This window comes from Porites lutea, chromosome 1 (assembly GCF_958299795.1).
Source record: "Porites lutea chromosome 1, jaPorLute2.1, whole genome shotgun sequence".
NCBI lineage: Eukaryota > Metazoa > Cnidaria > Anthozoa > Scleractinia > Poritidae > Porites > Porites lutea.
In genome coordinates this window covers 12,452,108-12,479,625 of record NC_133201.1, presented here as the reverse complement: position 1 = coordinate 12,479,625, position 27,518 = coordinate 12,452,108, and the positions used below count along the sequence as shown (strand labels likewise).

Genomic DNA, 27,518 nt, shown 5'->3' with positions numbered 1-27,518 from the left:
CCTTTATCCGAAATGTTACTATTTATTTTAAAATATATTATAATCTTTTTGTCGGGCATTGTGGCGCATTTTGCGCGCTAACATGGAAAATATTCCGGAAAATGCTCTGAAAGACGAGGCAACGAAGGTTGCAGCGCGTATAATTTCACATTTACCCCCTCGTACATCAGCCACTTAGGCTTGAGATAAACTTGGATGGAAATTGCTCTCAAGAGGACGTGCTGAGCATCGTGCCATCTTTAGGTTTAAGCGACTGAATAACTTGTTTCCACATTCTTTTAATGTTGTCCTAACTAGAGAACATCTTGATTACAATACCAGGTCTAAGGATCATGTAAGGCTTTTCCAAATAGAAACTGGGGTCATTGGACTTCGACAAATTTTGCTTCGAACGAATGGAATAATCTAGATAAGTCAATGAGCGAGCTCAATTCACTTGACAAATTTAAAAGGGCCATGTAACAATTTGATTAATTGATAGTTAGTTCTTAGTAAGTTCTAATTTAGTTCTAGATTTGTCTTATTCACTTAATGTTTTTTAATTGGAGGACCCTTCTGTAAAGCACTTTAGAGTGAAGTAGGCATCATCAATAAAGATTGTCATTATTATTAGTACTCGAGTAGAAACAGAGAAACGAAAATTAACAACAGTTAGAAAAAGACAACTGAACTAAAGTTCTTTATTTTCATTACTTCATCAGTGAGGGCCCCAAATAGGTTTCAGTGTCGGATCCGGTATTGTACATCTTTTAATTTTACAACATAAGGCAGACAAGTTGCAACAAAAACACTGGTCACTACTTTGTTAAGAGGAAAAAGTTCAGACGAAAGTAGTCGATTTTCAACTGCCCACTTTCTCGACTTTCTCAACTCAACGCTTTATGTGTTCTCTGTATTCTGTTCCTCAAATGAAATGTGACGAGTATTGCACATCCCTATGTTTATATAAGCCAAAAAAAGGAGGTAACAAAGTACTGAAACAAACTCTAAAGGATCAGGGTTATGGACCCCTGAAAAGATAAAAACAATCTTGATAATTAAAATAATCATTCAGCCATATATCAGGACTAAGATATACACTCTGATCTCGTGAAAAAAAAGGTACGGTGGAGAACTTACTTCCCATTGCCAGCTTCCAAGGGGTATGTCCTGTTTTCCACTTAAGTAAGCTTCAGTTTATCGTAATACCCCTGAGCATCAAGTGTATTTAACAAGCTGAATATGTTTAATGTAGAGTCTCTTGTGCTTAGTAATGTGCACGTCAAAAGAAGTATCAGTGAAATAGTCCCCTCTACGTATCCACTCGTTTTTATTCCTCCGCGGTTTCCAGCCCACGTTCAAAACAGCTGACACACTGTAAGATTCGTGAGCAAATTTAGGCATTTTGCAAGAAATCATATATGACAAAGGTTTGCCTCTGCGATAGCTCGACAAATCCACTGCTGTTTTAGCGAGTAAAATCGAAGGTCCATCTGATCGAAGATCTTCCTTAAACTCCACAATCAATCGCGAATTTCGAGGAAATCGTTTTGGAGCCTTACCGATGAAAGAAATATTCCCTCTAATCTTAATGTATTTTTTAACGTGTACTCGCGGTTTACGTGTATTATGTAGATTAACCGGAGTTAAAACAGGCAGGGATGTTGAGTTGTTGGTCACTGAACTGGTAGTTTTTCTATCCACAAAGGCTGGGCTTACTGTGGACGGCTTTTCGGAACGAATGGTCAAATTTTGGTCAGTTGTAAACGGGGCCTTCGTGTTCCGAGTCATCTCAGTATGAATTTTGCTTTCCAGGGTTGTTTTCTCACTCATGCCAGTCTCAGTGGAACGAGTTTGAGAAACTGCTGTAGTAATAGTTGCAATCGAGGCTGTTTCGCTTGACAACGAGCCTTGTCCTCTGGCCATGACACCCTCATGTTGCTGACAGTCAAACAAGCACACATATTGATATTTCGCGTTGAGTGCAAGAAAAACAAAAACTCCAATAGCCAGTACTAAGAGGATTGTCAACAACACTGCAAGCCATAAGAACAATCGATTTTTACGCATCTCGTAGTTGATTTTGTAGTTGTTTTTCATGGTGTAGAAACAACTGCGACTGATTCCAGCGTCAATATGTTTTAGCGATCGTTGCTATTTGCGGACTGCTTGAGATACAGATGCGTCTGTAATATCGCCCAATACAACCTGGAGACATGATCTGAATACTTTTCAGTCGGGAGCAGTGACCCTGTCATTCTATATAATTGCTAACAAGGAAATGTTTGAGCAAAGACGTGTAAGAACGCGCCAAAACAGGATGATTTTATCTAGTTTAGAGACTATAATGCGATTAGTGATTTAATGAATATAAAGTGAGATGATGGCAGAATAATTGTTTATCAAAGCATACCGATTATAGGTTGGCAGCACACTTGACATTTTCGAATAAACCAAGCCCCCAAATGGTATTTTACTGGCTTGTTGCCATAAACCAGAATCTAGCGGGGGAATGACTCCTATTTACAAAGGACTGAGAGGGGTCGTGCCTTAGTGTGTTTATCGAACGTAAAGTCATTATTTATGGAAAATAAAGTACAAAAAACCGTGGACGTCGTCGCTGGTCGTCGTTGGATCTTAGGAGAGATTTTGTAATCAGCTTAAAATATTTGAAATAAAGTGGCGTCAAGTTCGAAGACTACCAGATGAAACAAAGTCTATTTCATTTAAACTTTCCAAACAAGACGAACCATGGGGACGAGGTTGGAGTTTAATTGTAGTTTCCCGACCAGCATCCCTGACTCTTTCAGATGGAAGGGGTGAAGAGGAAGGTGTGTGTGTGTGTGTGTGTGTGTGTGTGTGTGTATGTGTGTGTGTGTGTGTGTGTGTGTGTGTGTGTATGTGTGTGTGTGTGTGTGTGTGTGTGGGGGGGGGGGGGGGGGGGGGTGGGTTGGTGGGTGTAGGGGGTTCCCCTTCTTTCTCCGGGACCACGGAAACCCGCAATCAGTTTCAATCTGTCAATTTGTTCTATTGGGAATGAAAGAATGAGAGATTTTGCCAATTCAATCCCACGTGCATGAGTTATTTTCTTATTCACCCTAAACGTTCGGCTCTGTTTGATTTAACTTTTAAAGACTCTTGTCTTTAGAAAGTGACAAGCGTTGGAGGTCTGCTTGTTTGTCACGAGGTCAGGCTCTTCCTGTACAAAATTAGCATTATCTAGAGATGTCTTAGCATTTGTTTAAGCGAAAATTATTCTTACTAATATCCATCATTTGAAGGTTGGGGATCGACAGGAAAAACGAAAGCGAGACTGGTGGTGCAGAAGAGACAGAACATCTTTAGCATATTATTCATTCACACTGACCACCGAATTTCCAATTGTGGGCACCCAACGACGGTTTCCTCCTAAAAGCATTAAAGTCTTTTTAGGCTATCCAGAGAACTTTTTTATTCCTAGAAATTCATTTAAAAAATTTGTATCTTTTCGGTCTTCCTAGGGGAGCTTGAGGCTTTTCGAAATTACAAAGAAAATTTTAGATGCAATTGAACGTTTACGAAAGTGAAAATGTTTCTTATTCCTTTCTTCATCACATATTTGAATCCCAAAATTTTAGGTTACCTTTTTCTAAGAACGTTAGCCTAACATAAGGAGTAAAATATGAAAAAATAAACTTTAGAAAATCGTAAGGAATTTTTTAGATAACCTTCGAAAATTGTACCTCAGTGGAACGTTCGTCAAAAAATTTTTAGCCGTATTCAAGCATTAGAAAATGCTAGGCAGTATTTGCTTCTCCGAACAGATATTTACAGAAAATAGTCGTTGGGTGCCCCTGTTAATTCGTTCCTCTGTTAATGAACTTTACTTGCGTTTTCTTGTACAAGTGTTTTCCAAACCTTTCGCTGCAGTATCGCTTCAGTTTTCTCTTCCCGTCGCTCTCTAATTTAACCACTATCATCTTTGCTTAATACCGGCCCCTATAACCGTTCATAAGGAAACCAAAATCTTGAACAAACAGAACGAAAGTGAAGAATCCTCCTCTCCCCCAAACTCGAAGATGGGAAATGTCGCGTTTTAGTCTTCATCCTTGATTTCGGGGGGTTGCCTTTCCATTTTATTCTGACCAAGATTGAGAACAGACGAGTAACATGATTTTTTATCCCAGTAATTGCTTATAAGCTGAAAAGAATTCTCTGTTGTTAGCTTGGGCCCCGGGGGGTTCCGCCCGAAACAGGTACTTTTCTTAGGATTCAGATACATTAAAAGGTGGAGTTTTCACCAGTTGAAGTATATAAATGGCCAGGGAAATCCGTCACGGAAGTGTGGTTTCTGAAAGGACCTAGAAGGGCCAATAAACGCAGTTTTAAACTTCCTGGTTTAGTGAATTATTCATCTTCAAATGACGGTGCATTCACAGCAGTTAGTTAAAAGGAATGCAGTGTTCTTAACAAGGCATTTGTAATGAGTACCACTTAAAACGAAAGGTGTACGAAAGAACTGCCTTGTTTGTCAAAAATGGTCCAAAAGGGTAAGGGGTTTAACCTCAGCGCGAAATTCCTGTTAAGACTTTTTTGAGTGAACTCCCCCCGCCCCACCCCTACGAGGCTTGGGCCAGCAACAATGCTTTGAAAGGAAATACGAATCCAATTCACTTTCACCCTCTCCACCGTTGCAGTGGAAGAGATCTGTTTTCTTTTTTGCTAGAAAAATGTTAGTACAGAAAGTTGCTTCATATTTTGTCGATCTACTCTCTCACACCGAGCTTTTGTTAAACGTTACAGGGATTTTCTTTTCCAACTTGTTGACTTTGGCACAAAGTTTGTAGGTCATTTTGGATCATTGGACCGGATATAGTAAGTCAAAAGGAGATTGAGAGCTTTTAAAAAGCGCCCCCCTGTGACCAGATATTGGATAACTTAATTTTGGCGGGCATCACACGCAATAGGCAAAAGGAATAAAACTGGCAGGGAATTGAGGCCTATCCGCCAGCTCTTACACAACTGACACAGAAAAACACGTTCATTAACATCGATCGACTTCGATGAGACAAAATCAGTTATTCATGACAAGTACCTTTGCATTGGCAAAGGCGCTTTTTTGACTTAAGGAAATCCTTGTTGATACATTTCACGAGACCGACGCTGTAAAGTAGACGCTGAGAAAGGTGTGTAAAGGATTAACTCAACCCACGGTTGACTACAATTTCAAGGGGACAAAACTTTAAGAAATCAAAAAGAGCCTGAAACGAATGCTGGTCTCAAGCCTTAGTTTTTTATCGCTGGCGGGGCAGAGCTCAAGCTTGACGGCGGTACCCAAAAGCAATCGTAGAACACTGCGAAATATTTTTCGGTGGATATAACTTTATTATCAATGAGTTCAGCCATCATAAAATCAAAAATCTATCATGTCTTTTTCTTTTACTATGTCATCAGCTAAACGCCTGTTCCTGATTTATATTAATAATTTTATTTATAGAGCCGTTGACAAAATTCTCAAAATAGACGTAAATAGCAAGTAAACAAAACTTCTAGCCAAGAGATAGAACCGGTATCCATTCGCGACCATCTTGTTAATTGTCAACAGATGTCTCTATCAGATAGTTCTATCCATTCTTTCATCTATAAACACCTGTTAAGATGCGGCTAAAATTTACTGCTCTGATGAAAATGAACGATGGAAAATGAAGCATGTGCCTTTGATAAACTGAAATTAAACTCTAGATGGCTAAACCTTGTATCATCCTCGACCCGGCAATGTAAGGAAGACTTTACTAGGAATAACACGAAAGGACTAAATGACGTTAACTCGTTGCCCCCTTTTCGGTTAACAATTATCGTTTGCGAGGAGCACTTTCAATTCAACTGCTAAGGCACGGCCGTGAAAGCCAGCAGAGGGCCTTGAGCTACAAGGCCGGAATATGAAGACCTATTAGGAAAGTCCTTATTCATCATCGGAGACCCCGAGGCGGACAATTGGGATCCGGACAAAAATCGCCTCAGATTTTATAGGAACCAGTTCCATTTGTATATGAATTCCCCGCTCCTGATTGGCCAGGAAAAAGAAGCGGGAATCGTTTTTGGAACTCTTACGGTAATGGGAGTTGGTTGCCCGTTTATATCCCTTTCCGATGAGTTTCACTTGGGTCATCAAAAATGGTCTCAAATGCAAAAAACGCGACACCCACTTAAAAAACGATCCCATTAATCTCGGACGGAAATTGTCCACCTCTGGAATGTTTATGAAAGCGTGATCCATTTACGTTCCCATAGAAAATTTCCGAAATTTTTAGTGAAGGATAAACACCCACACCGTTCTCAACACTAATCTGCGAATGATCTTTTCTTATTTTGATTTTTTTTTGCGCGCGTGAGCCGACTTTCACGGTGGCAAAAAATTACAAAAACGCCTGATTGCTGGTAGACCTGGAGAATTAAGAACAGTCTAAGAATCCGCAATCAAACTCGACCACACGGCTTTTCCTCCCATTTCCTAGGAAAAACTCTGTGGAGGAGTTTGAAAATCAGTGCAGTGGCGGGTTAATTATAGAAGATACTGATGATAACACCAGCAAAACTGACTTAAACCCCTACGTTTTCTACATCTACAAAAGAGGGGGTCCTGCAACGGGGGAAAAGGCCCATATATATAACTGCGTTAGTTTATACTTTGAACAATTTTCTTCAGAGCTGCCAGTCTTCAATTCGTATTCAATTTTGACACTTGATCTTGATACATGAAACAAGTCATCTCTTACATATACTAAGTGATCTAGAATAAAAACTTCACGCACTCTCAATCCATCTAGGCAGCAAAACAAAATATAGCCAATCGATACTTAGACGTCAAAAACGCGCTTGGAATCTACCTTTGAGATCTAATTTGCCAATCTGATATCTACTTGTGCTGTGTTTGGTACACAGGAGAACACTGACAATATCAACCGGTTAGTAACATCTCCGCCACTTATACAGGCGTCTGTATTAACTCTACATTCCTACAATATACCGTTATTCATGAATATATAATCCAACTACTCTGCAATGCAAAACACTAACCTACCTTAAACTATGGAACAAAATGTTTTTAAAAATAGCTCTACTTGTAGTTATTCTCAAACTATTGCAATGCCAGACTTTACTATTCGGATCACAAATGTCAAAGGAGGTTCGACGAGGTACAGATGGCCCGTTCCAAGCTCTTTCACAGCTGCTACCATGAAAAACTAACCGCGCATTTGACCTTTTTTGCTGTTTAAAAAGATCTTCTTCTGTAGATCACTGCAAAACCGTTCATGGAATGTTAGTGTTGTATAATCACACCCACTGAGATATGGGCCGGTTATAACTACAATGCATTCTTGGTTGGGCCGTTTTCTAATGTTATTGGTTTTAAGACTCTTTATAGTGGAGAAGGTTAATCATTACTTGTGCTTTTATGGTGTTTTTTTAGACGAAAAAGGGTTGAATTTTCACTTGTTTTCTCTACATACTGAGAGCTTAGAACAGGTTTCAGTACTAAACGATAAGAGGCGAGGACAAGTAAATATGGAACTGCTTAACCCTACGGACTAGTTTTCTTAATTCCGCTTTGTCAAGGTACACATGACACCGTCTTTGGGTCGAAGAGTCACTCTTTCAAGAACATCGCGTGACTGTCCAGGCACCAGCGAAAACTTGAACGTCTGAAGAAAGCGTGACAACAGAACCTTGGCCTCAATCTGGTGTCAAAAGCACAAATGATGTAAGTGTTAATACGCTGGTACCCAGTCTCTCTATTGGCACGATTCAAACAGATACCGTTTAAAGAGTAGACATGTACCTGAGCAAAGTTTTGTCCGATGCAGTTTCGCGGTCCAAGTGAAAACGGAAAGTAGTTATAGTGCGACCTACAAAATAAAACGGAGATATTATTTTTGTTCATGACAGTTCCAAAAGAGGACGGTAAATAGAAACATGTGATAGAATATAAAGGCTGTGTTCATACCGCACCGGATAATTTTTGGTGCCGACACGACAAGCTATCTGATATAGTTTGAACACCTAAAATATTCTATATGCGGCTCATCACAGCAAATACAAAAGAAGGAACGGATGGACAAAATTGAAAGAGATTAAAACAGATTGAAATTGTGCATTTTTGAAAACTTGTTAGCCTAACGGTTTTTCAAAGTTCATTTTTGTTGTTTGTAACGTTTGATATATTGCTTGGGAGGCATATTTATCAGTGGGAAGGACTAAGAAGCTGTGACTGATTTTGTCGTTTACAAGTGATTTCTTCACTAACGTCAACTTTCATAGCGCGGTCGGAAGCGTAATTGGCAAAATTAATAAAATGAACTGGACAGTCAGGCCTTGAAGACGAGATTTCCTGACATAACCTGTATACACTGTTTTTGGATAGCTTCCACCACACCATTTTGCATCTTCCGCCGTTTGCTGTAAATACTACGGACAAAGCCTTCTGACCCCGTACATACAACGTTTTCTTTGCGCCGGTGAAGGTTTAGAAGTGATTGACATGGAGTAAGTGTTACCATAAAACGACAAACTCCTTTACCAATGCAACTCGCACATGAATTCGACTTGCTTTTATTCTCAGTTGCCTTCCCCCAAAAAGAGCATAACAGCAAACAAAAATAGCTTCTATTTGAGTCAATTCAGAATTAAGTGCAGACAGGCCGGTGAGTATTAACGCCTTAAAGTTTTAAAGCAAAATATCAGCAGTCTGAACACACCTCTTTAAAAGTTCTTCATCTTCAAATCTGTAAGGATTGTACTCTTCTGGTTTGTTCCAGTACTCAGGAAAATGACTGGACACGTAAGTGCTTGTCTGCAGACAAAACAATTTTATACTGAATGTCACCATATCCGTGCTGTGTTAGGGAGGTTAGGCAACCAAGACGGCGAGGTCGACGAAAACATCACTAAATAAAAAGTGAATTCGAGGTATTTCAAAGTTCATCGCTCTTATTGCACTTTGTCAATATTTCTGGGATAGAATTTTGAAGGCCTGTTTGTTTCTAAGTTCAGGAATAGCAAACGAAACTGGTTGTCTTGTGTTCACGTGAAGTTTCATGTAGTAGTCCTGTAACGACGGCAAAGAAATGTATCGTGACGGACGTGCAAAGTTGTTGCCTTGTTAAACTGAACCTATCGCCGCTTTTTCCGAAGAAATGCAAAGAAGCAAAGAAATGTATCGTGACGGACGTGCAAAGTTGTTGCCTTGTTAAACTGAACCTATCGCCGCTTTTTCCGTTCTCGTTGCCGTCGCCTTCTTGATTGCTTAAGCTCTCTAATGTCATTAAGGCTCGCACAATGAAGAAACATCAATAAACCACCATCAAGTTAATGTATATACAGTGGATTCTCTCTTAAAGGACACCTATATAGGACAGACACCTCTGTAAAACGGACAGCTAGAGTTGGTCCGTGCCTTTCTTTACCCCTTTATTTGACTTCCTATAAAACGGACATATCTCTATGACGGACACTTGGTGCCGGTCCCAAAGTTGTCCGTTTTAAAGAGAGCTGACTGTACAACTAATAGCTACTAATAAACCAAAAGTGAGGTCACTACAGGGAAATCTCAGACCAAGGCCTTGATGTACTGACCTGAAAATAGATTAAAAATTGCGCGCGACAGAATCGTAGTCGAAAGAATCTGAACGTTTCCATTTTCTTCCGATTCCGCTTATGACTCCGTCGCTCACGATCCCGTGAACCAAATTGTTGGAGTCAGAAGCAGAAGCGGAAGGATAAACCAATCACAATGCACACTCCCACGCTTCATGATTCGTTTAGTTAGTCTCGCTTGCTTTAGACAGAAGAGAGAGACTTGTACCATAACGGAGACGTTAGCGGGTATTTTGTATCCTCCGATTTCCATTTCTTTGTTGGTCCGTCTTAAGGTTCCAGTTGCTGTGGGATGGCGGCGCAACGTTTCTTTTAAAACCTGTAAAATCACAATGTAACAGTACACGGTCAAACACGGTATCCATGACGTAATAAGTAATATTACGGAGCGCTTGCCTACTTAAAGTTGGCCTTGTCCGCAAGCGGGCGCCAATCACAGAAGCATAAAATCGCGGGGGAGGCGATCCAGGAAAGAAGCACGGAACAGGAAAGACTTCGCTTGCCCTCCCATCCGCTCTACCATTGAAACTGGGTCAGATCTCTATTCATAAAGGCTTATACACTGGCTCTAGGGGTCTTTTGTATCGTTTTGCTGTTATTGTTATAATAGCAATTAATGAAAACGGTGTAGTACAAAAGAATGCTGCTAAGAAAGGGAACAGGGAAGGAACTAAGGGAACGGTAAAATGAAAAAAGGGAACACAACAAAGAAGGTTAATGGGGTTACCGATAGGGATAGAGTTCAATTTAGGTTTTGTCACCAGTTTTTATTTCCCTTTCCCTGAGCTTGCTTCCCATATTAGCCATGGGCATGAAACAGGAAAATATCATAATGTTCGCATAACACAAGAAATGTTACTAGGATCTGGTCCCCGGCTTTTGCGTTACTTAACTACTGATTTCATTACATACTGCACAAGAGTATAGACGAATATTTATAGCATATGTGATAAATTGTCCCTGCAACACATCTCTGGAACCGTGTCCCCTTAACGTAATATTTTGTATTATCTAACAACTAGCCTGCGAAAACAACCATCTTTCTTCTCTCTCCTCGCCGCTAGGGACGTTTCGCGGCGAGGAGCCAGGAGAGATGGCTATTTTTGCAGGCCAACTAATAACTCTACGCAGGAGCCCATAACCTCTGGGCTTCTACCCTACGAAATTACTTGTGTTAGATTAGGCCATTTCTGAGTTCCAAAACTCTCACTTTCAAAATGAGGCTTAGTACAAAACCTTACGAGTTTTGTATGCATGAAAATAAAAAAAAAAAATTTTCATATCAATAAAACGGAGGCTTGGGGCTACTCGGAAATGGCCAATAAGGAGACACAGACCCGGGGGGGGGGGAACTCCGCATATGAAAGGGGTGGGGATGCTCGTCGGAAATTTTGAACTAAACTCCTAAAGGAGACCTCTCTGGGCGTGGATCAAGCTTTTTTTGTCTCCTAAAAGAGACCACGTTATAGGGTATATTTTTATATTTTTTCGCGTGCAACCCTAAACGAGACCTTCACGGCTGAATATGATGGCATTTTGCCCAGAACACCCTAAGTGAGACCAAAATCCGAAATTTACACCCCTCAGCGAGACGACGAGCATCCCCACCACTTTCATATGCGGAGTTCCCCCCTTCCCGGGACACAGATGTTAATGATGCCAAAATAGTATTTTAATACAAATTTAAAAATGGATTTATATTGAATTAAAACACTTTACCAGTCCATGCTGATGTAATTTGGCCAGATCATCGAAGGCAACATGTTTTTTATCGCCAAGGACATCAAAAATCTCTCCTACTAAACTGCAAAAAAGCGCGTGTTAATTTTTTTTACTCCTAGCCTGGAGGAAAGAAAACAAGAAAATCCTACTAGGGATTTAAGCAAGACGAACAGCAAATGAATAAATCATTTATATATATATATATATATATATATATATATATATATATATATATAAAACATTACTTCACAGAGCCACATTAACATGAAAAGTAACGTAGCTCATACGAGAAAAAAAAACGAAACAAAACAAGACAAAAACAACCGTGTTTGACCACTTAATGCGAGCAGCATACACCAAATCCAGAGGGGATATCTCTGATATAGCATGTGGCGTTGGATAGGGTATATTGCTTGTTTTTAACTTCAGGGTGTTGTGATAGCTTAATTGCAGGATCTAGGCGGCCATTAAAGCACTACAAACATATGAAAGCAGTAAAACCAAAACTTTTTTGAGGTAAATGGTTTTGGTTCTTAAAAAATAGTGTCAATTTTTCGCTTTTCTTTCCTTCACGTTACATACCTTTATTCTAAATTAACCGGAGTTCCCTTCGGAACATCAAAGACAAGAAGAGAAAAGCCAAATGATGCCTAAAAAAATGTATGGGTTTTTTCAATACTACCTGTCTAAAATATCAGGATGATCCGCAAGGTCCAGAACACAAAACGCCAGCATATTAGATGTAGTTTCATGACCTGAAATTCGAAATTCAACACCGTAATGCCGTTTAAACGCTTCTTTTCACAGGGTTTCACTTTCAGAGTTGCAATAAAAAAAAGACAGAAAAAACACTTCCGAACAGGCCCGCGAAGCGCGCACACGGGAGCACCATGGGTAACAAAACTTGGTTATCTACGCATCCAAGAAATTTTGGTTCGGACAAAATCGTCTATCAGTCCGTCCGCACGCTTTCCGCAATTGTGTTAGCGGATGTGAAATGACACACTCACTAGCTAGGAGTCCAAGCTGGGAGCTGTCAAAAGGGTATCCGCTGATTAGTGTCACATGGCTGTTTCGCGGGCTCAGCTGTAGAACTTATTGAGGTAACGTGTTTTTTAACGTTATCCGCTGATCAGTTATCGGCTCAGGTCAAAAAGAAAAGTACTGTTTCTCCGGCCTGGTCATGAATATATGTTTTGATGTTAGATTCTTAACGTTAGTTGAACTCTATGCGCATGCTACAAACACACGCTTCTGCGATATTCTTGGTCATCGCTTTCATTTTAATGGGTTTTCGACAGTTTTCAACAGCCCACACTAATAAGGTATGTATGCTTTTTCGTTTTGATATCCTTTCAAAAGCGTTTTCAAATCGATGCCTGTACGATGAAAACGCTCAGCGTATTACTATTAGTTTGGACGAAAGGCCTAGACGCATCGAACTATATGCGTTTTCAAACGAATTGGCATTAGTGTGTGTGGATTGGGCCTAAGTCTCTATAAAGTATTTTTCTCACCGGCAATGAAGAACGTAACAAAGTCATCTAACATTTCTTCAATTCCAACCCCAGGAATTTTTTCTGTGATTGAAATAAATAAAGAATATGATTTTAAAATATAAGTAGGTTTATTATTGCAAATTATTGTTCATTGGTTCCTTAAAATTCCATGAAAAAAAAAAACATGCAAGTAATGGGTTATCTGCACATCCAACATTTAAATATATGAGAAGCCTGGAGAGTTTCCCAATAACAATATAATCCAGTCTCAAAAAATATTGTCGAATGAAAGAAGAGAATAAAAAGAGAGAATTGAAAACAAATAAGTGAATAAATGAATTCATACATGCAGAATGAATGAATGAATGTATGAGTGAGTCTGTGAGTGAGTGACTGAATGAATGAAGAAATGAATAAATGGAGACAATACGTTGGATAAGGTTCCCCGCAAAGCCTGCATAAAATAACTCAGCGGCATGGGTTAACAAACCTTGTTCAATAATCCGCTGTAAGATATCATCTGGAACTTGTTCTCCTCTTTTCATCGCACTCTTTCTCACTTCAATCACTTTTCTCGCAGTTTCACGCAAGAACTTAACAGATGAGACCACGCGGCGCTGGAAGGGAAACTGAAATACTTTGAACTGAAAAAGATGGAGAGAGTAATAAAAAATGAATACATGCCTGCAAGAAAACTGGTGAAACAGGAGTTAAGTAAAGGCAAATAATTTTAAGCATTACTAGACTGACATACTTTCCTTCCTTATTTGCCAATTTTACTTACTTCGGTCGCGAATAATCTAGGCAGTAAGCAAGCTCTCCATTTGGGGGAGTCGCGAAGTCACGCGAGGGCCGCACGCATAATTGGAAAGCTTGCTTGCAGGCTACGAGTCATCCTAAGCCATCCTGACAAAATCTTTCCACCCGGCCTGATCCCGCATGGTATCTCTTATTTCTTTAGTGTTGTCCAATCCAGTGTCTGCCTTGATGGTGTCAATTTATGTAGTTCTTGGTCTATCTCGATTTGGGTGACCAGGTTAGATTTGACAGAAACTTTTGCTCCTATGTTGGGGTTCCCAAAACAGCACTTTTGAAGCAGTTTCTTCATTATGACGAGCACAATGGCCTATTTTATGGACAGTAAATTCTATAGAACATTTTGTAACTGCAGTATAACGATGTCATTTTCAATTTGTCATGGAAATTCATCATAGGTGCATTACCTTGTGGAACAGATCAAATGTGGCCTCCTCGACTCCGTGAAAACTCAGAGATACAGCATCAGTAAACTTGGTGTCTTTTCCACTAATGACGTCTATTTCCATTCCAAAAGCAACCTGTATTTAAATTTATGATAACATGCCGTGATACGTATGAGGTAGGTTGTGGGTGGGTGGGTGAGGGGTAGGGGTAGGGGAATCGGCCACGTCACACACAGGAAGTAACCTGCAGAATAAATGCGCAGAAAGGAAGGAAGGGAAGGCCAAAGGGTTGAAAAGCGGAGAAGTAGCGTTCGAGCAGGCTCTCGTGCCCGATTTAGCGTTGGCTTATACTCACGAGAAGCTAACACTCAGAGTGGGGATTATAAAAATTCCCCTCTGGAAGCGCGTTGCCTACTCTTCGCGACTTTGCTGCTTGTCGCTTCCTCGCTCCCCTTTAAGAAAGTTTGCTGGCAGTCTAGGGGAGCAGGTGATAGAGATTTTTTTAGAACTAAAATCAAATTTCTCGGCAGTCTCGGTCGTGTCCGTATTACTAACCTTGCAAATGACATCCAGTGCTGCACGGGCAAACTCATCTACCATGCAGATCTGTGTCTTCCCATCAGCCATTGTGCTCAGATGATCCAACAGAAGGTCAGCAGTAGAATTAAAAGAGCTCATAAGATCTTTCAAGCTCCTGGGAAACAAGTTTGTTTTGAATAATACTCAGGTTGGGGGTTAACAATAAATGTCAGGTGCTTCAGAAGGGCGCATATATAACGAATCTTTCCAGAAAATACCCACGTTATCTGAATGAATGACATTGAGAAACCATGAAATAGAGTGGGAGGTCTCTTAAAGCCAAAGGATAAATTTGAGCTGGAATTTCTGGTGGGAACTCTGGTGGGGTATTTGTTTAATGAGCCACTTCCGAGTTCCCCCGGGCCTCTGTTTCAGAACGAGGGTAGGTGCTCAGCCTTTGATATAGAAACCATTTCAGTCATTTTAATGTAAATAAAACTCATTTTCACAAAAAAGGTTGTGCACCTAGCCTCTTTTTGAAAGTGAGGGTTTTTGGAACTCGAAAGTGGCCTATTAGATAAAACCTTCTGTTAATTAACAATTAGTCCTCAGGCGACTAATTGTTTTAGTATAATTACATTGATGATTATTCGAGAAAATAAAATTATTGATCAATTTCCGACTCCGAAACATAAAAAAATCTGGCTGTCATTTTGAAAACTGCTAGCCTTCAATGTCATAATCACCGCGCGGTGATTATAGCGGAATAAAGCGAAGCTCCTAGCCAATCATAGCGCTCTATTTTCGATAATCATCAATGTAATTATACTAATGGATCCTAATGTAGTGGTCCGGTAGGATCAATCAATAATCAGAAATTAATAAACCAAACTCTCTCATCCACGAAAACGTACAGTTCAAGTCTTTTAAAAATTGAAAAGATTTTGTTTCTCTTCGCCTGTTTGGAGGTGAATACCAGGCATATCTCATCAATGAAATCAATTACATCAATGTGTAATCGATGAGTAATCAATGGGTAATCAGTTGATTAGTCATTGATTATTGCCGATGATCAATGGGTAATCGATGCGGTTGCTCAGCTGTTTTGGCAGTTGAGGGTTGGAGCAAATGGCGAGAGATTTTACACTCATTTCACACGTTATAGAACATAATATCCTACTGAAATTAGTAAGGAACAGCTTTGAAGACGGGAAGTTTAATAACATAGATCGAGGAACGCATGTTTTGAGGTTGAATATATCTTAAACGAACAAAAAAATATATTAAGCTTACTGTAAAACAAAGTTGTTTAAGAATTTCAAGACAGTAACAATAGACAGAATTGGACAACATGAAGTTTGTTACTAATTAAGGTATTTCGATATAGTTTTTCAGAGGCCATACCGATATTTTTCAATCGCTTTAACAGTGATTTTATCCTCGTCTGATCGCTATAAAATTTTCACCAATGATTGGCTATAGATTGAAATTTGTCAAAATGTAGGTTTTGGTAAAATCGATATTACTATGACAACAATAAACAAAAAACTTTGAAATTGATAAACGCCCAATTTTGCGCGATCTAGACCAGCTAATGAAAATTCAACACTAGGAACTTAAGGTTTGGTGTTTAGCAAATAACCTCCGTAAGAAGAAAAAATTCTGTATGTTTGAATTCGACTAAAACGAAAATATATTTCAAACCTTAAATTTTCAATAGCCGTGATAGATTATTTAATAAAAACGTTATACATTACTCAAATTATTCTCAAGTAGCGTCAGAATACTGCTTAATGTCACGTTTCGATGTTAGGAAATTTTGGTGTATTTTTGTACGTGCGATCTTAAAAACTAACCCGTTTTCTCACCACCTGTCTAAGTGCAACTTCATCCAAAATTTGGACTTTTAGCGTTTTTTTGAATATCTCTAAAACGACTCGAACGAATTTTTTTTTAAATCTCTTCACATAATCTTCATAATATATATAATACCGTCTGAAACTTTCATTGAGATTGATTCACTGCAACACCTTGAAATTTCAAGACAAACCTATCCTACTAACCGGTCAAAAATCCTCGCTACCACATTCACTGTTTTGACGTTATGCTAATTTTTGCAAATTAAAGCGGACAATACATATATCCATGACTAGTACATTTCAGTGTGAGTATTGTTAATGTTTTACATTCAAATTAAAAATGCCATAAATTCAACTAAATTGTACTAGTCATGGAGGTATGTATAGTGCGCATTATTTTGGGAAAATTAGCATAACGTCAACGCAGTGAATGTGCATGGTAACGCAGATTTTTGACAGGTTCGTAGGATAAGTTTGTCTTGAAGTTTTAAGGTGTTGCAGTGAATCAATCTTAATGAAAGTTTCAGACATTATTATATACATTATGAAGATTATGTGAAGAGATTTTCAAAAAAATCGTTCGTGTCGTTTCAGAGAAATACAAAAAAGCGCTAAAAGACCACATCTTGAATGAAGTTGCACTTATACAGGTGGTGAGAAAACGGGCTAGTCTTCAAGATCGCAAGAACAAAAATACACCAAAATTTCCCAGCATCAAAATATGATATTAAGCAGCATTCTGATGCTACGTACTCAAAAATAATTTGAGTCATTTATAACGTTTTTCTTAAATAATCTATCACGGCTATTGAAAAGTTAAGGTTTGAAATATATTTTCGTTTTAGTCGAATTCAAACATACAGAATTTTTTACTTCTCACGGAGATTATTTGCTAAACACCAAACTTTAAATTCCTAGTGTTGGATTTTCAGTAGCTGGTCTAGATCACACAAAATGCGGCTTTTATCAGTTTCAAAGTTTTTTGTTTATTGTTGTCATAGTAATATCGATTTTACTTAAAACTACATTTTCAAAAATTTCAATCCGTAGCCAATTACTGGTGAAAGCTTTATAGCGATCGGACAAGGAAAAAAACACTTTTAAGGCGATTGAAAAATATCGGTCTGGTCTCTGAAAAACTGTATCGAAACACCTTAATCGCTGTAATAATTTCAACTAACGCAAGATCGTCCGCGGCCGAGGGCTTTTGCTAGATGTGAAAAAAAGGAACCCAATTCTGTCAATTCTGAGAGCAATTCATGTCCAATAACAAACATGCTGTCTAGACTTGCCTACAAATCGAGCTCAAAACTTCACAAGCGCGAAGCGCGAGCGGTAGATTTTTTATGTTTTCTGCGGCAAAAGCAAGCGGGAGAGCGAGAGCTAAACTACCGGAACCGGAAATGAGAGGCGAAGGACTTTGAGAAAGTCTACATACTGTCCTAATAATTATGAAATATGAAATCAGGGCTGACTATAGCTGAACAAAGAAAGAAATTTTTTTGCGGTTATAATAATGGGATAAACTTCATAATACGGCAGTCTAGTGCAGTACAGATTTTACTGCAGAGTTTACTTCTAGTTAAAAAGTATAATAATATTGTCTAAGTTTCAAAAACTCAGAAAACGCTCTGCTCAAAAATAGAAATGTCAGACTGTAGTTGCACAGTTTAACGAAGGGTTCACCACTAACTCACTGATCTGCCCATTGTGGTATGCGATATACTTCGGATGTGGCTGAGAGGCGAAAAGACAGATAACCCTCTCTTGAGTGAATTGAAGACCAACATACATTGTATATGGAAGTGATCTACTGATGCTTACTTGCGATGAAAAGCAGGGTTCATGATACCACGCCTTGTTTTCCAGGAGTCATTATCCAGGTTGGTGACCAATCCTGAACCAAGGTATCTAAAATATAAACAGAATTTTTGTCATATTCAGCTCACTTAAATATGTTATTTACAAATTGGTTAATGCCGAGCAGATAAACGGATTCTGAGGGTGAGGAGGAGGTACATGGTCAAGAGTGACAGAAATTCCAAGGGGGGGGGGGGGGGGGGGGTCTCCTTTATATAAGCAATATAGGTACGTGCGGCCCCAAAGGGTATGGTTTTTGTGATGTTTCGGTCTGAAAACGACCCGTATAGATTTTGCTCATTTTGGTCTGGAATTGGGTATGGTTTTTGAGGAAACTATGGGTTGTATAATGGGATAAAGGGCTACAATATTTCAAGAGGAAGAGAGTGATTATGAAGGGGAAAGAGGAGGGAGAGGGGGAGTGAGGGAAAACTAGAAAATGGGGTGTATGGAGGTGGGGGTTTAGGGGAATTGATAAAGGGTAGAGGGTAACAGTTAACAAGATAAACGTTATCCCATAGTATTAAGTTTGGTAGCTATTTGAGCTGTTATTTAAAAAAAGCAGTGACTAATTCCATTTTCAATTTTTACTTAGTAGTTTCTCAATTTTCACTTTAAAAACACTGTCAGTTTCTTATCACGGGAATAAATAACATTATGTCATGAGAAATTATCATAATTCCATTATCTATAACTGATATTACTGAGCATGCAGTCTGACTCTACCTTTGTCCATAAAGGTAGCTAAGAATTTCATAGGACTGAGGGTCTTTTGGAAGATTCTTCACAATGAGAATTTCCTTTACAAACAAAAAAACAAAGCAGTTATCAATATCTGCTATTTAACCAGTATACATTTTCTACTTAATTTTACAGTGGAAGTGATCATAAGAACAGGAACACTGACAGGGACAGGGACAGTTGGTAGTTAAAACCCTTCCATTAGTGATAACAGAAGCATATATAACCCTGAAGCATTCAACTGTTGTATGCTCCAATGCAGGGGAACTATTTCGAGAGTCTAGCTGTTGCACGAGTACTTAGAAAAACCTTGCATTGCGATACAAAAAAAGCACTACAATTATAAAGCCTGGCAATTACAGTTTTATGGGGTAATTTTAGACCAAAATTGCAACATTATTCCTTAAAAAAAGGCCAGGACTGTAATTTGACTTTCATGATCCGCATCTTATGGGCATGGCTTAACATCTTATTGACAAAATCTAATAATGCGACTTCATTTTTTTTTACCTCACAGTTTTTCAGGTTGCTGTCTTAAAATTAAGTGCAATGTACAAAAGCCATTCAGAATAACATACATACCATTTAACAATGTACACTGATTTGGAAAGTGACCATGCATCTTTTTAGTGCATGCCAGTTTAACAGGGACCGCGCAGCACGTTTTCGAGTGGGGGGGGCTAAAGAAGAATGCGTGAAGGAAAATTTTTGGGGGGGGGGCCGGGGGGGGGGGGCATGCTTGTGGATTTCTATTCAATTTCTCTAAAGTGACGGAGAATGTGAATAACGATAAAACTATTGATTTTTTCCACATCTTCAGTGATGTTGCTATCGGGTCTGAAAATTCACCATCACTAAATTGAAATATCATAGATTGTTATGTTATACTACTGATATCAACCTTTCATTAGAGGGTCTCAATGGGGTTAACCGATAGGCGTAAAACGGCCAAAAATTTAGTCGATAGCCGTAAAAATTGAAAAATTTTAACCGTTAGCCGTAAATTGGGTAAAAAAGAGTTAACCGTAAAAGTAATTGTTCCCTAGATTTGTTAATTTTAAGGGAGGTGCTTAACTCGCTTATGGTTGCGTTTTTTATTTTCCGGCTACTTTGACTCCGTACGCACGTTAGGCGAAAAGCCTTTTAGGTAATGACCAAGACCTAGGCTCCATTTCCGCCGCTATCTCGGGAAACTAATTTTTCCTATAGCGAAAGGGGGCTTCTTCCTGGGAATTAATATTTGCGATTTTCAGAACGTCGTGCTCTCGAAACACTAGTGAAACAACACGCAGAGCTGTTTGTAAAACACGTTGCCGATAAACAACATTTTCCTGTTTTTCTCTGACGCTACGGTAGACATTGCCATGCCTAGTCCCTGCATGTACGGCGTCTTGCCACGCAATCTCGGTCAAGGCATTTCGGTGGCGAACTCGCTCGGACCACGTGACCAGAAACGCATTAGCCGCGCGGAATAATGAGGTCTACCGACAAGGCAACGACAGGCAGTCGTTTTGTACAGTCCTTCGCTATCATTAAAAACACTGGACACGGAAATTTTGTTATTGGCCTTTTTCACACGAGAGCTAGAAAGGGATTATCCAGACTAGCCTGTGTACAGTCGCCCCCTCCTCCACAGCTTTAGACACCCCTTCTCCGATTTTTTCTGCGGGGAGGTTGCGGCTGTACACAGGCTACCTGTAACAGATAATCCATCTTCCGTCTTTCAAAATTGACGGATAAAGTCAGGGGGATTGTTCATTTCAATATTAAAACTATTCCATTTTCAAATTGAGACGTATTACCTATCTGACGCGAATCATCAAACGGATAACCCGTCTCACACGAATAAGCCGTCTCTAGTGTGGAATGTCGCGCCCCGGCCTTGAGTTGGGCGTTCGCGTGTCTGCTTACTGTTGGCATTTCTATGTGTAAAATAATATTAGAGTGGAATACTTTATAAAAGTATATTGATCTATCAAATGTGAAAATTTTTCAATAGAATAGCTTATTTTATCCCGAGATGATCCGAAGGCCTTTATTTTGCTTTAAAGATACAAAAAATACAGGTTAATTAATATTTAACTTTTTGAAACAAAAGAAATTAATTTTTAACTTTTTTGTTAACCGTAACTAAAAAAAATTAACCGATAGCCGTAAAAGAGCCAAAATTTTAGCCGATAACCGTAAAAGCCACCACCCCATTGAGACCCTCTTATTACTATAAATAAGCCAGAAATCCAACGATTTTGCTTGAGCTGCCTTGAACTCAAGGCTGTATAATTACTGAGCAATTATTGCACGAGGCTGAGTATGATATGAAGAGTTATGCAGATCGAGGGGGTTATCCGCCAAAGCCTAAGGCCTGAGCCCGGTGGATAACACCCTCCGAGATCTGTATATCTTCATATCATACGAAAGCCGAGTTCAATAATTGTTTAATTATTCATTCAAAATATTTACACGGCAAAACAAAACAGTAACTGAAAATAATTTAGTGAATTAAAATTCAATTATAGATTCAGAAAAAAGTAGCAAAAATTATGGAGAGTTTACTCACCAGATAAAGAAGGTTTTCCATTTTGTTTGGAAAAGTAATCAGAAATTTTAAGAGATCTCTTCTTTGCATTACTAGTGGTATGTGAAGTCTTGTCGTTCGTATTTATGTTGCCGTGTACCATGCACTTCTTTGTTCGTAATAACCGCCGGATTGAATGTTCCTTGATGACCAGAGCTATACACGATTCTGCGGTTTAAGTACTTTCGATGACAAAATGTTTTTAAAAACAGACCGCGTTCAACAAAACTTGCAATTGGAATGCTCAACGAGCCGTGAAGCCTGACATAAAAAGACGGACTTCGCGCTGATCGAGCTAAAATCAGGACGCACAATAACAAGAGAAACAATAACTTCATGATCTTCCAAAAATCAAGGTTGAAACTCATAATGTGTGAGAATCGCCCACTAAACTAAACCCAGTTATTACTTCGGATCGAAATTGACCAATACGAAACAACGCGTTTTCCTGAGAGGTTCGCAGGAAAAAGAAGCCATTTAAAAGACGTTTACCTCTGCTAGGTTAGAAGCGAAAAAATATTTTACAATTGTAACGACTAATGCTTCATTCTGTCTATTTATCTGCTCGTTTGTCTTTGCCAGTAACTCTGGTCACTTTCGAATTAACGATTTTTTGCTATTTTTCACTCCGTTACTTTTGTTAAATTATTTTTGTTAAATTTATTTTTATTCTTGCAAAAAAGCGGGGGGGCTAAAGCCCCCCCAGCCCCTCCCTCTGCGCGGTCCCTGTTTAATAAATCCTATACAGTGCTATCAATAGATCTAGACGAATCCTTGTCAACAATTTTTTGCCTCATTAACATATGCGCATGCTTATCATTATCTCTGATGAAGCTAATAAAATAATTGGAGAACTTCTCTTTAAAAAAACCCCAATTTAATGTACAAATTAGAATGTATGTGTGCTTTGCATGGTTTTGCTGCCCAGAAATTAGGAAGTTTTTGATTACAGCTGTTTACATTTTGATTGCAAAGAGCTGAAACTTACCCAAACTGCTCAAATAAACCAGCTCTTTCAATTTTTGAGCCCATTGTTTAAATATATGGGTACATAACCTAACGTTTAGCTTATATGCTAAATGAGCTAAAAATAAAATGTAGACAATATGACGTCAAGATGAATATACACCTATAGTTTGAAAAAATTCTGGATTATACATGATCTTTTTTAAGGGAATTACCTTAACCATCTCTGATCCAGCCACAAGAAGAAGAGGGACATGCCAAAACCACACAAGAAGGACTTTGCCATATTCAATATGCCTGCAAATTGCAACACTGAGTGAGTTTAAATTGGCTGTTCAGCCTATAGCTGATTGAGTTATCCCCTTATTCCACACTTGAATAAACATTATATCTTTCACTAGGACTGAGAGTAACAATTCAGCATCCAAGTACTGGCAATAGTTAATTGGCATCAGAATTCAACCAGGTTAAGTTTCCTCCAAGGCATTTAATAAGATAAAGACTATACTTCCATGAGAATATTAAATAATAATACAGTCGACTCCCGATAACTCGAACCTTCCAGGAAAATCGAAAAAAGTTCGAGTTATCGGGAGTTCGAGTTATCGGGAGCTCGAAAAAAATAGCTGAGAGTAAGGTAAAAAACAGTTTTTACTGCACAGTGAACATTTTATAAATCACATTTAATTTTAGAAATGTCAAGTGAAAATTAAAAGATACTTCTAGATTATAAATCAGAACGTAACGTAACAAACCATAGCCTAAATAGAGCATGCATTTACTGTTTTGAGAAGTAAAGCTCATGCTTCACGTTAGCCTGTGACAATCAATATCAGCCTCCACTAGTAAACTATACTCCTACAACACGTCAATAGGAAGTAAGTCGAAAATTCAATGTTTCGGACGCCAGTAGACGGCTTTTTTCCCGACTTTTTAAGGGCTCAAAACATGGTTCGAGTTATCAAGGGTAAAATTATATAGAGGGTCGTGAAGGGGTAAAATGGGAACTGGGATTAGCCTTATTGTGGACTGGGAAAATGGGATTTACTCACTGGGACTGGGATTTAGCCACTGGGAATGGGATGAACAATTATATGGGATTTCTTTTCTTCAGCGGTCTTTGCTCCAATATTTTGAAATAGAAAAATAAAATTTCGTAGCAATAGACCTTGCACTCCTCAGTAGAGACCGTGAAATCAGTATTTTTCGCCTTCGTGCCCTTGGTCTAGCTACCAGGCTTACACGGTTGCATAGTTACGTTCTGTCAGTTTTCTTGGTCAGCGCGGACAAGTTCTGCAAGTTTGCATATGGCTAGAAGAGAAAGAGTGTTCACCAGCAGAATGAGAGATTTTCTTCAGTCCAGGTGAAGGTACGTGTATCCAAATAGCGTCAGTCAGTGCTTTTAATTTATTATGCGCATGATTTTGCAAATAATCATTAGTAATGGGATTTTAGATTTGGTAACTGAGATTTTGGCAAAAATTAGCCTGGGAACTGGGATTTGGGCCAAATTTAGGCTGGGAACTGGGATTTGGTACCCCCCTTCACGACCCTCTATATAGAAAATGATCGACCTGAGGGGAAACGAAAATTGGTTCCAGGTAGCGGGAGTTCGAGTTATCGAGGGTTCAAGTTATGGAAGGTAAAATTACAGTGAATGTATGACGGAAATCCAGGGGAAATCGATTTTGGTTCGAGTTATCTGGGGTTCGGGTTATCTGGGGTCGACTGTAATAATAATAATAATAATAATAATAATAATAATAATAATAATAATAATAATAATAATAATGATAATAATAATAATAATAATGCTGCACAAAAAGAACACCAGCAATGACTGTGATAAAAGAGATAATAATAATGATAATAATAATAATAAAATGTACTTAAAAAAGTTGTGAATGATGATGCAGAAGTTCATATGTCTCTCAATTAGTCACATATAATTAACCGAATAAGATTGAGAAGGAAGACCTTTTCAAATTTTAAGGTATATATTTAAGTTGCTATTGAGAGAGGGACAGTCATCAGGTGGGGCTCCTCTTGGAAAAGTTTTTGAAAATGATCTCGCTTGATGAATGACTTCAACAGGAAAAACCTTTTTATGCTCAATAGAGAGCTCGGGCATTATCAAGTTCAATTCTTAACCCAAGTTGAGGAATCAGTGTTTTAGGACACTGCATGATCAGCTTTGTTCACTTTGAATTTCATATTGCACAATCAAACATTGAGTGTGCAGTGATATTTCACCGTTAATACTACCAGTAACTATTGGCTATTTGTTTCATATTTATACCACCAAAAGAGCAAACTGAGTTTTTCGAGCTTTTTTCAGACTTAATTTATCAGAAAATAGCCAGCTATTGGAGAAAATTAAGTAAATGAGAAGCACGCAAGGGAATTAGAGAAAAGGGATTAAAACAAGATGGATAGAAGGTCTTCCACAATACAGTTAAAGCTTGACTCCTTGTGACCACTCTCGTAAACAACCAGTTCTAGTTAAAACCACCTTAAGAGAAACCCAGTTTGAATTGTGACTTAAACTTGGTAATGAAAAGCTCTCGTAAGCGACTGCTCCTGTAAGCAATCACGACTGCTTTCTGGATTACCAAACTAGACTTTTACTTAATTGTTTCTATCTATTAAGCTCTCTTAAGCAACCACTAGGACCACTCAGAGTCTTAGACTTACTCATATAAATCAATTCTATAATGAAACTGCACACATGCACTAATAATGGTTTGTTGATAATGATCTTATACAGTGCAGTATTGTATTTGTAAAAGTCCAATATCATTTCCGTAGTGACCACTTAGCCTGAATTATTAATGAGTTTCTGACGCTCTTGTAAGTGACCACCCTCTACTGCTTCAATACCATGTGGTCACTTACGTGAGTGAATAGCTACGTAGATTATATCAGTAAATTAGGAAAGACAAATTTTAAAACAAAAGCCAATTTAAAGGACAACTTACCATTCTAAAAACTTGTGATCCGTGGGAAAACCCTTATGACGCATTTCAGTAATTTCATCTGCATGGCCCTTGAAGAAACTTTCAGAAACAAAACTTCAATTTTTCAACGAGTTAAGGCTTATATTTATAATAAAGCAAAGGGATGTCAGATACAACACCCAGCTAGGGAGATGGGCTACAAGGCAGTAAAGTGTACTAGCTAAGTTTCCTTGTACAATGCATAGCCATTAATTAATAAGTGGAACAATGATGCAATTCCACAACTGGCAGAAATAAATCATGGTCACCACCTTTTGAATAATGTAGCATTAACATGTCCCAGGCAGGGATATTGAAGTGAGGCTTCCATACAAAAGAAAAATGCAAAATGCATGTTTTCTCGCTTAGGAATTTTTAATCTTTTTTAAAAATTATTTTAAGCATCTCCATGTTTCTTTTATACTAGAGTCATGTTTGCGTTGTGTCATTGATGACTGACAACAGCACTGGTGATAATCAGTGGCAAAAAAAAGTATATTTTTTCAAAAGGTCTCTATTAGGCCAAAAAAGGTTGCTCTTGCACTTTTCTTGAATAATTTAAATAGCTGTCCTTCGATTAATCGCCTCCCTCAAATAATCGCTTACCTGCTAGGGATCATAACCCATAGTGTTAAAAAATGGAGGATTGATTCAGCAAAACTGATCAGTGATGATTCAAGCTCTGACACCGAAGACATTGACAGTGAAAATTAATCAAGGAACCAAATTTGAAACACTTTAAATGCTATTTATGTTCAGTTTATTTGACGTGATTTTTTTTTATCAAAAATAGGAAAATAGAACAAAATGTTTAGGAGCACGACTTCTAGTGAGCAATATTTGAAATAATCGCCTCCCTCAAACAATTGCCTCGCCCCCTTTTGGTGCCAAAAAAGAAATAATTGCCTCTGGCCTCCGGCTATATAGTAAGCACGGTAAACTTTCCCAAGGTACTGAAGAAATGTTTAAGTCTAGGGACAGGGATAGTTTTCAGAGCATTTCACATCACTGAACCAACTTTGTTTAACTTCCAGTCTGCATCAAACACTGTGTCGGACAGTTCCCCCACCAACTCCCCGCCAGGTTGATCGTGACATAACACATCGTTACATTCCGGAAATAATTCTGTTGTTAACTTGTGCCATTGTCGTTGTTCACGAATAACAATGCCCACGATGGTTACTTCCCCGGCCACCTTTTTTTTAAACTCGAAGTTAGGTAGCCAGTATAGCAGCAATGTAGTGGCAGATATTCCTTTCTTGAAGCCAAACGTCCTCTGGCTACGCTGCACAATCGCGTGACCTGTATATTGGCACACTTGTACGTAAAAAATCACCTTTTGACAATGATCGCTCTCGCTGAGTCCTGACCACCCACATAAAAGTTAAAGCCCCGTAACGACCTTTGCAATTCCCTTCTTTAAAAGGGGTACAGAATACACTAAAGTATTAGAGGTTCGAGATGTCTGCAAGTTATGCAATCATAAACCAAACGTAATACATTTAAGATTAAATATTGAAAGCTTGTTTACCTTGCTATAGGAGGGCTAGGTATATGCGAAAACTGCCGCCTCTTGTTCGCTAGAAATACCGCAAAGATAAACACAAAAGCTACGCATACCAGAAGTACGGTGCCGACTGCGTACAAAATAACATCCAACATAGTTAACTGGGTATTTCGTTCAAGATTAACTTTGCACGTCTTGCACAGCGCGATTTGTTTACTCAGCTTCTGCATCAAGCTGGAAGTGTCCTGGGAATGAAATTATACCCTTTGACGTAACATGTGAGTTGGGGGAGGTTGGGATACGGGTCGGGGTGGGGGTGGGGGTGGGGAAAAGGAATGAAATGGAAAACCTACATTATGGCTCTTGCTACAATTTATTGTAACAGATTGAGAACGTATTTTTATCTGCTTTACACTAAGGAACTTGTTCTTTATATCACATGTCGTAAAAGTCCCCAAAA

The 27,518-nt window shown here is 38.7% G+C and overlaps 2 protein-coding genes across 2 annotated transcripts; both read right to left on the bottom strand.

The window, feature by feature from the left end:
- Positions 1 to 651: 651 nt before the first annotated feature.
- LOC140935285 (uncharacterized) lies at positions 652 to 2,248 on the bottom strand. Its single transcript, XM_073384837.1, has one exon. It carries the CDS (start codon positions 2,077 to 2,079, stop codon positions 1,198 to 1,200), a length of 882 nt encoding a protein of 293 aa, XP_073240938.1. The 5' UTR covers positions 2,080 to 2,248; the 3' UTR covers positions 652 to 1,197.
- A 3,072-nt stretch (positions 2,249 to 5,320) lies between these two features.
- LOC140945240 (cholesterol 24-hydroxylase-like) lies at positions 5,321 to 27,293 on the bottom strand. The gene is made up of 15 exons (XM_073394294.1): positions 27,083 to 27,293; positions 25,534 to 25,611; positions 22,771 to 22,852; positions 19,000 to 19,073; positions 18,238 to 18,324; positions 14,591 to 14,729; positions 14,057 to 14,170; positions 13,324 to 13,477; positions 12,852 to 12,914; positions 12,017 to 12,089; positions 11,332 to 11,416; positions 9,821 to 9,931; positions 8,715 to 8,809; positions 7,799 to 7,865; positions 5,321 to 7,697 (listed from the first exon to the last, which is right to left on the bottom strand). The coding sequence occupies exons 1-15, from the start codon at positions 27,286 to 27,288 to the stop codon at positions 7,557 to 7,559; spliced, it is 1,569 nt and encodes a 522-aa protein (XP_073250395.1). The 5' UTR covers positions 27,289 to 27,293; the 3' UTR covers positions 5,321 to 7,556.
- Between the last annotated feature and the right edge of the window lie 225 nt (positions 27,294 to 27,518).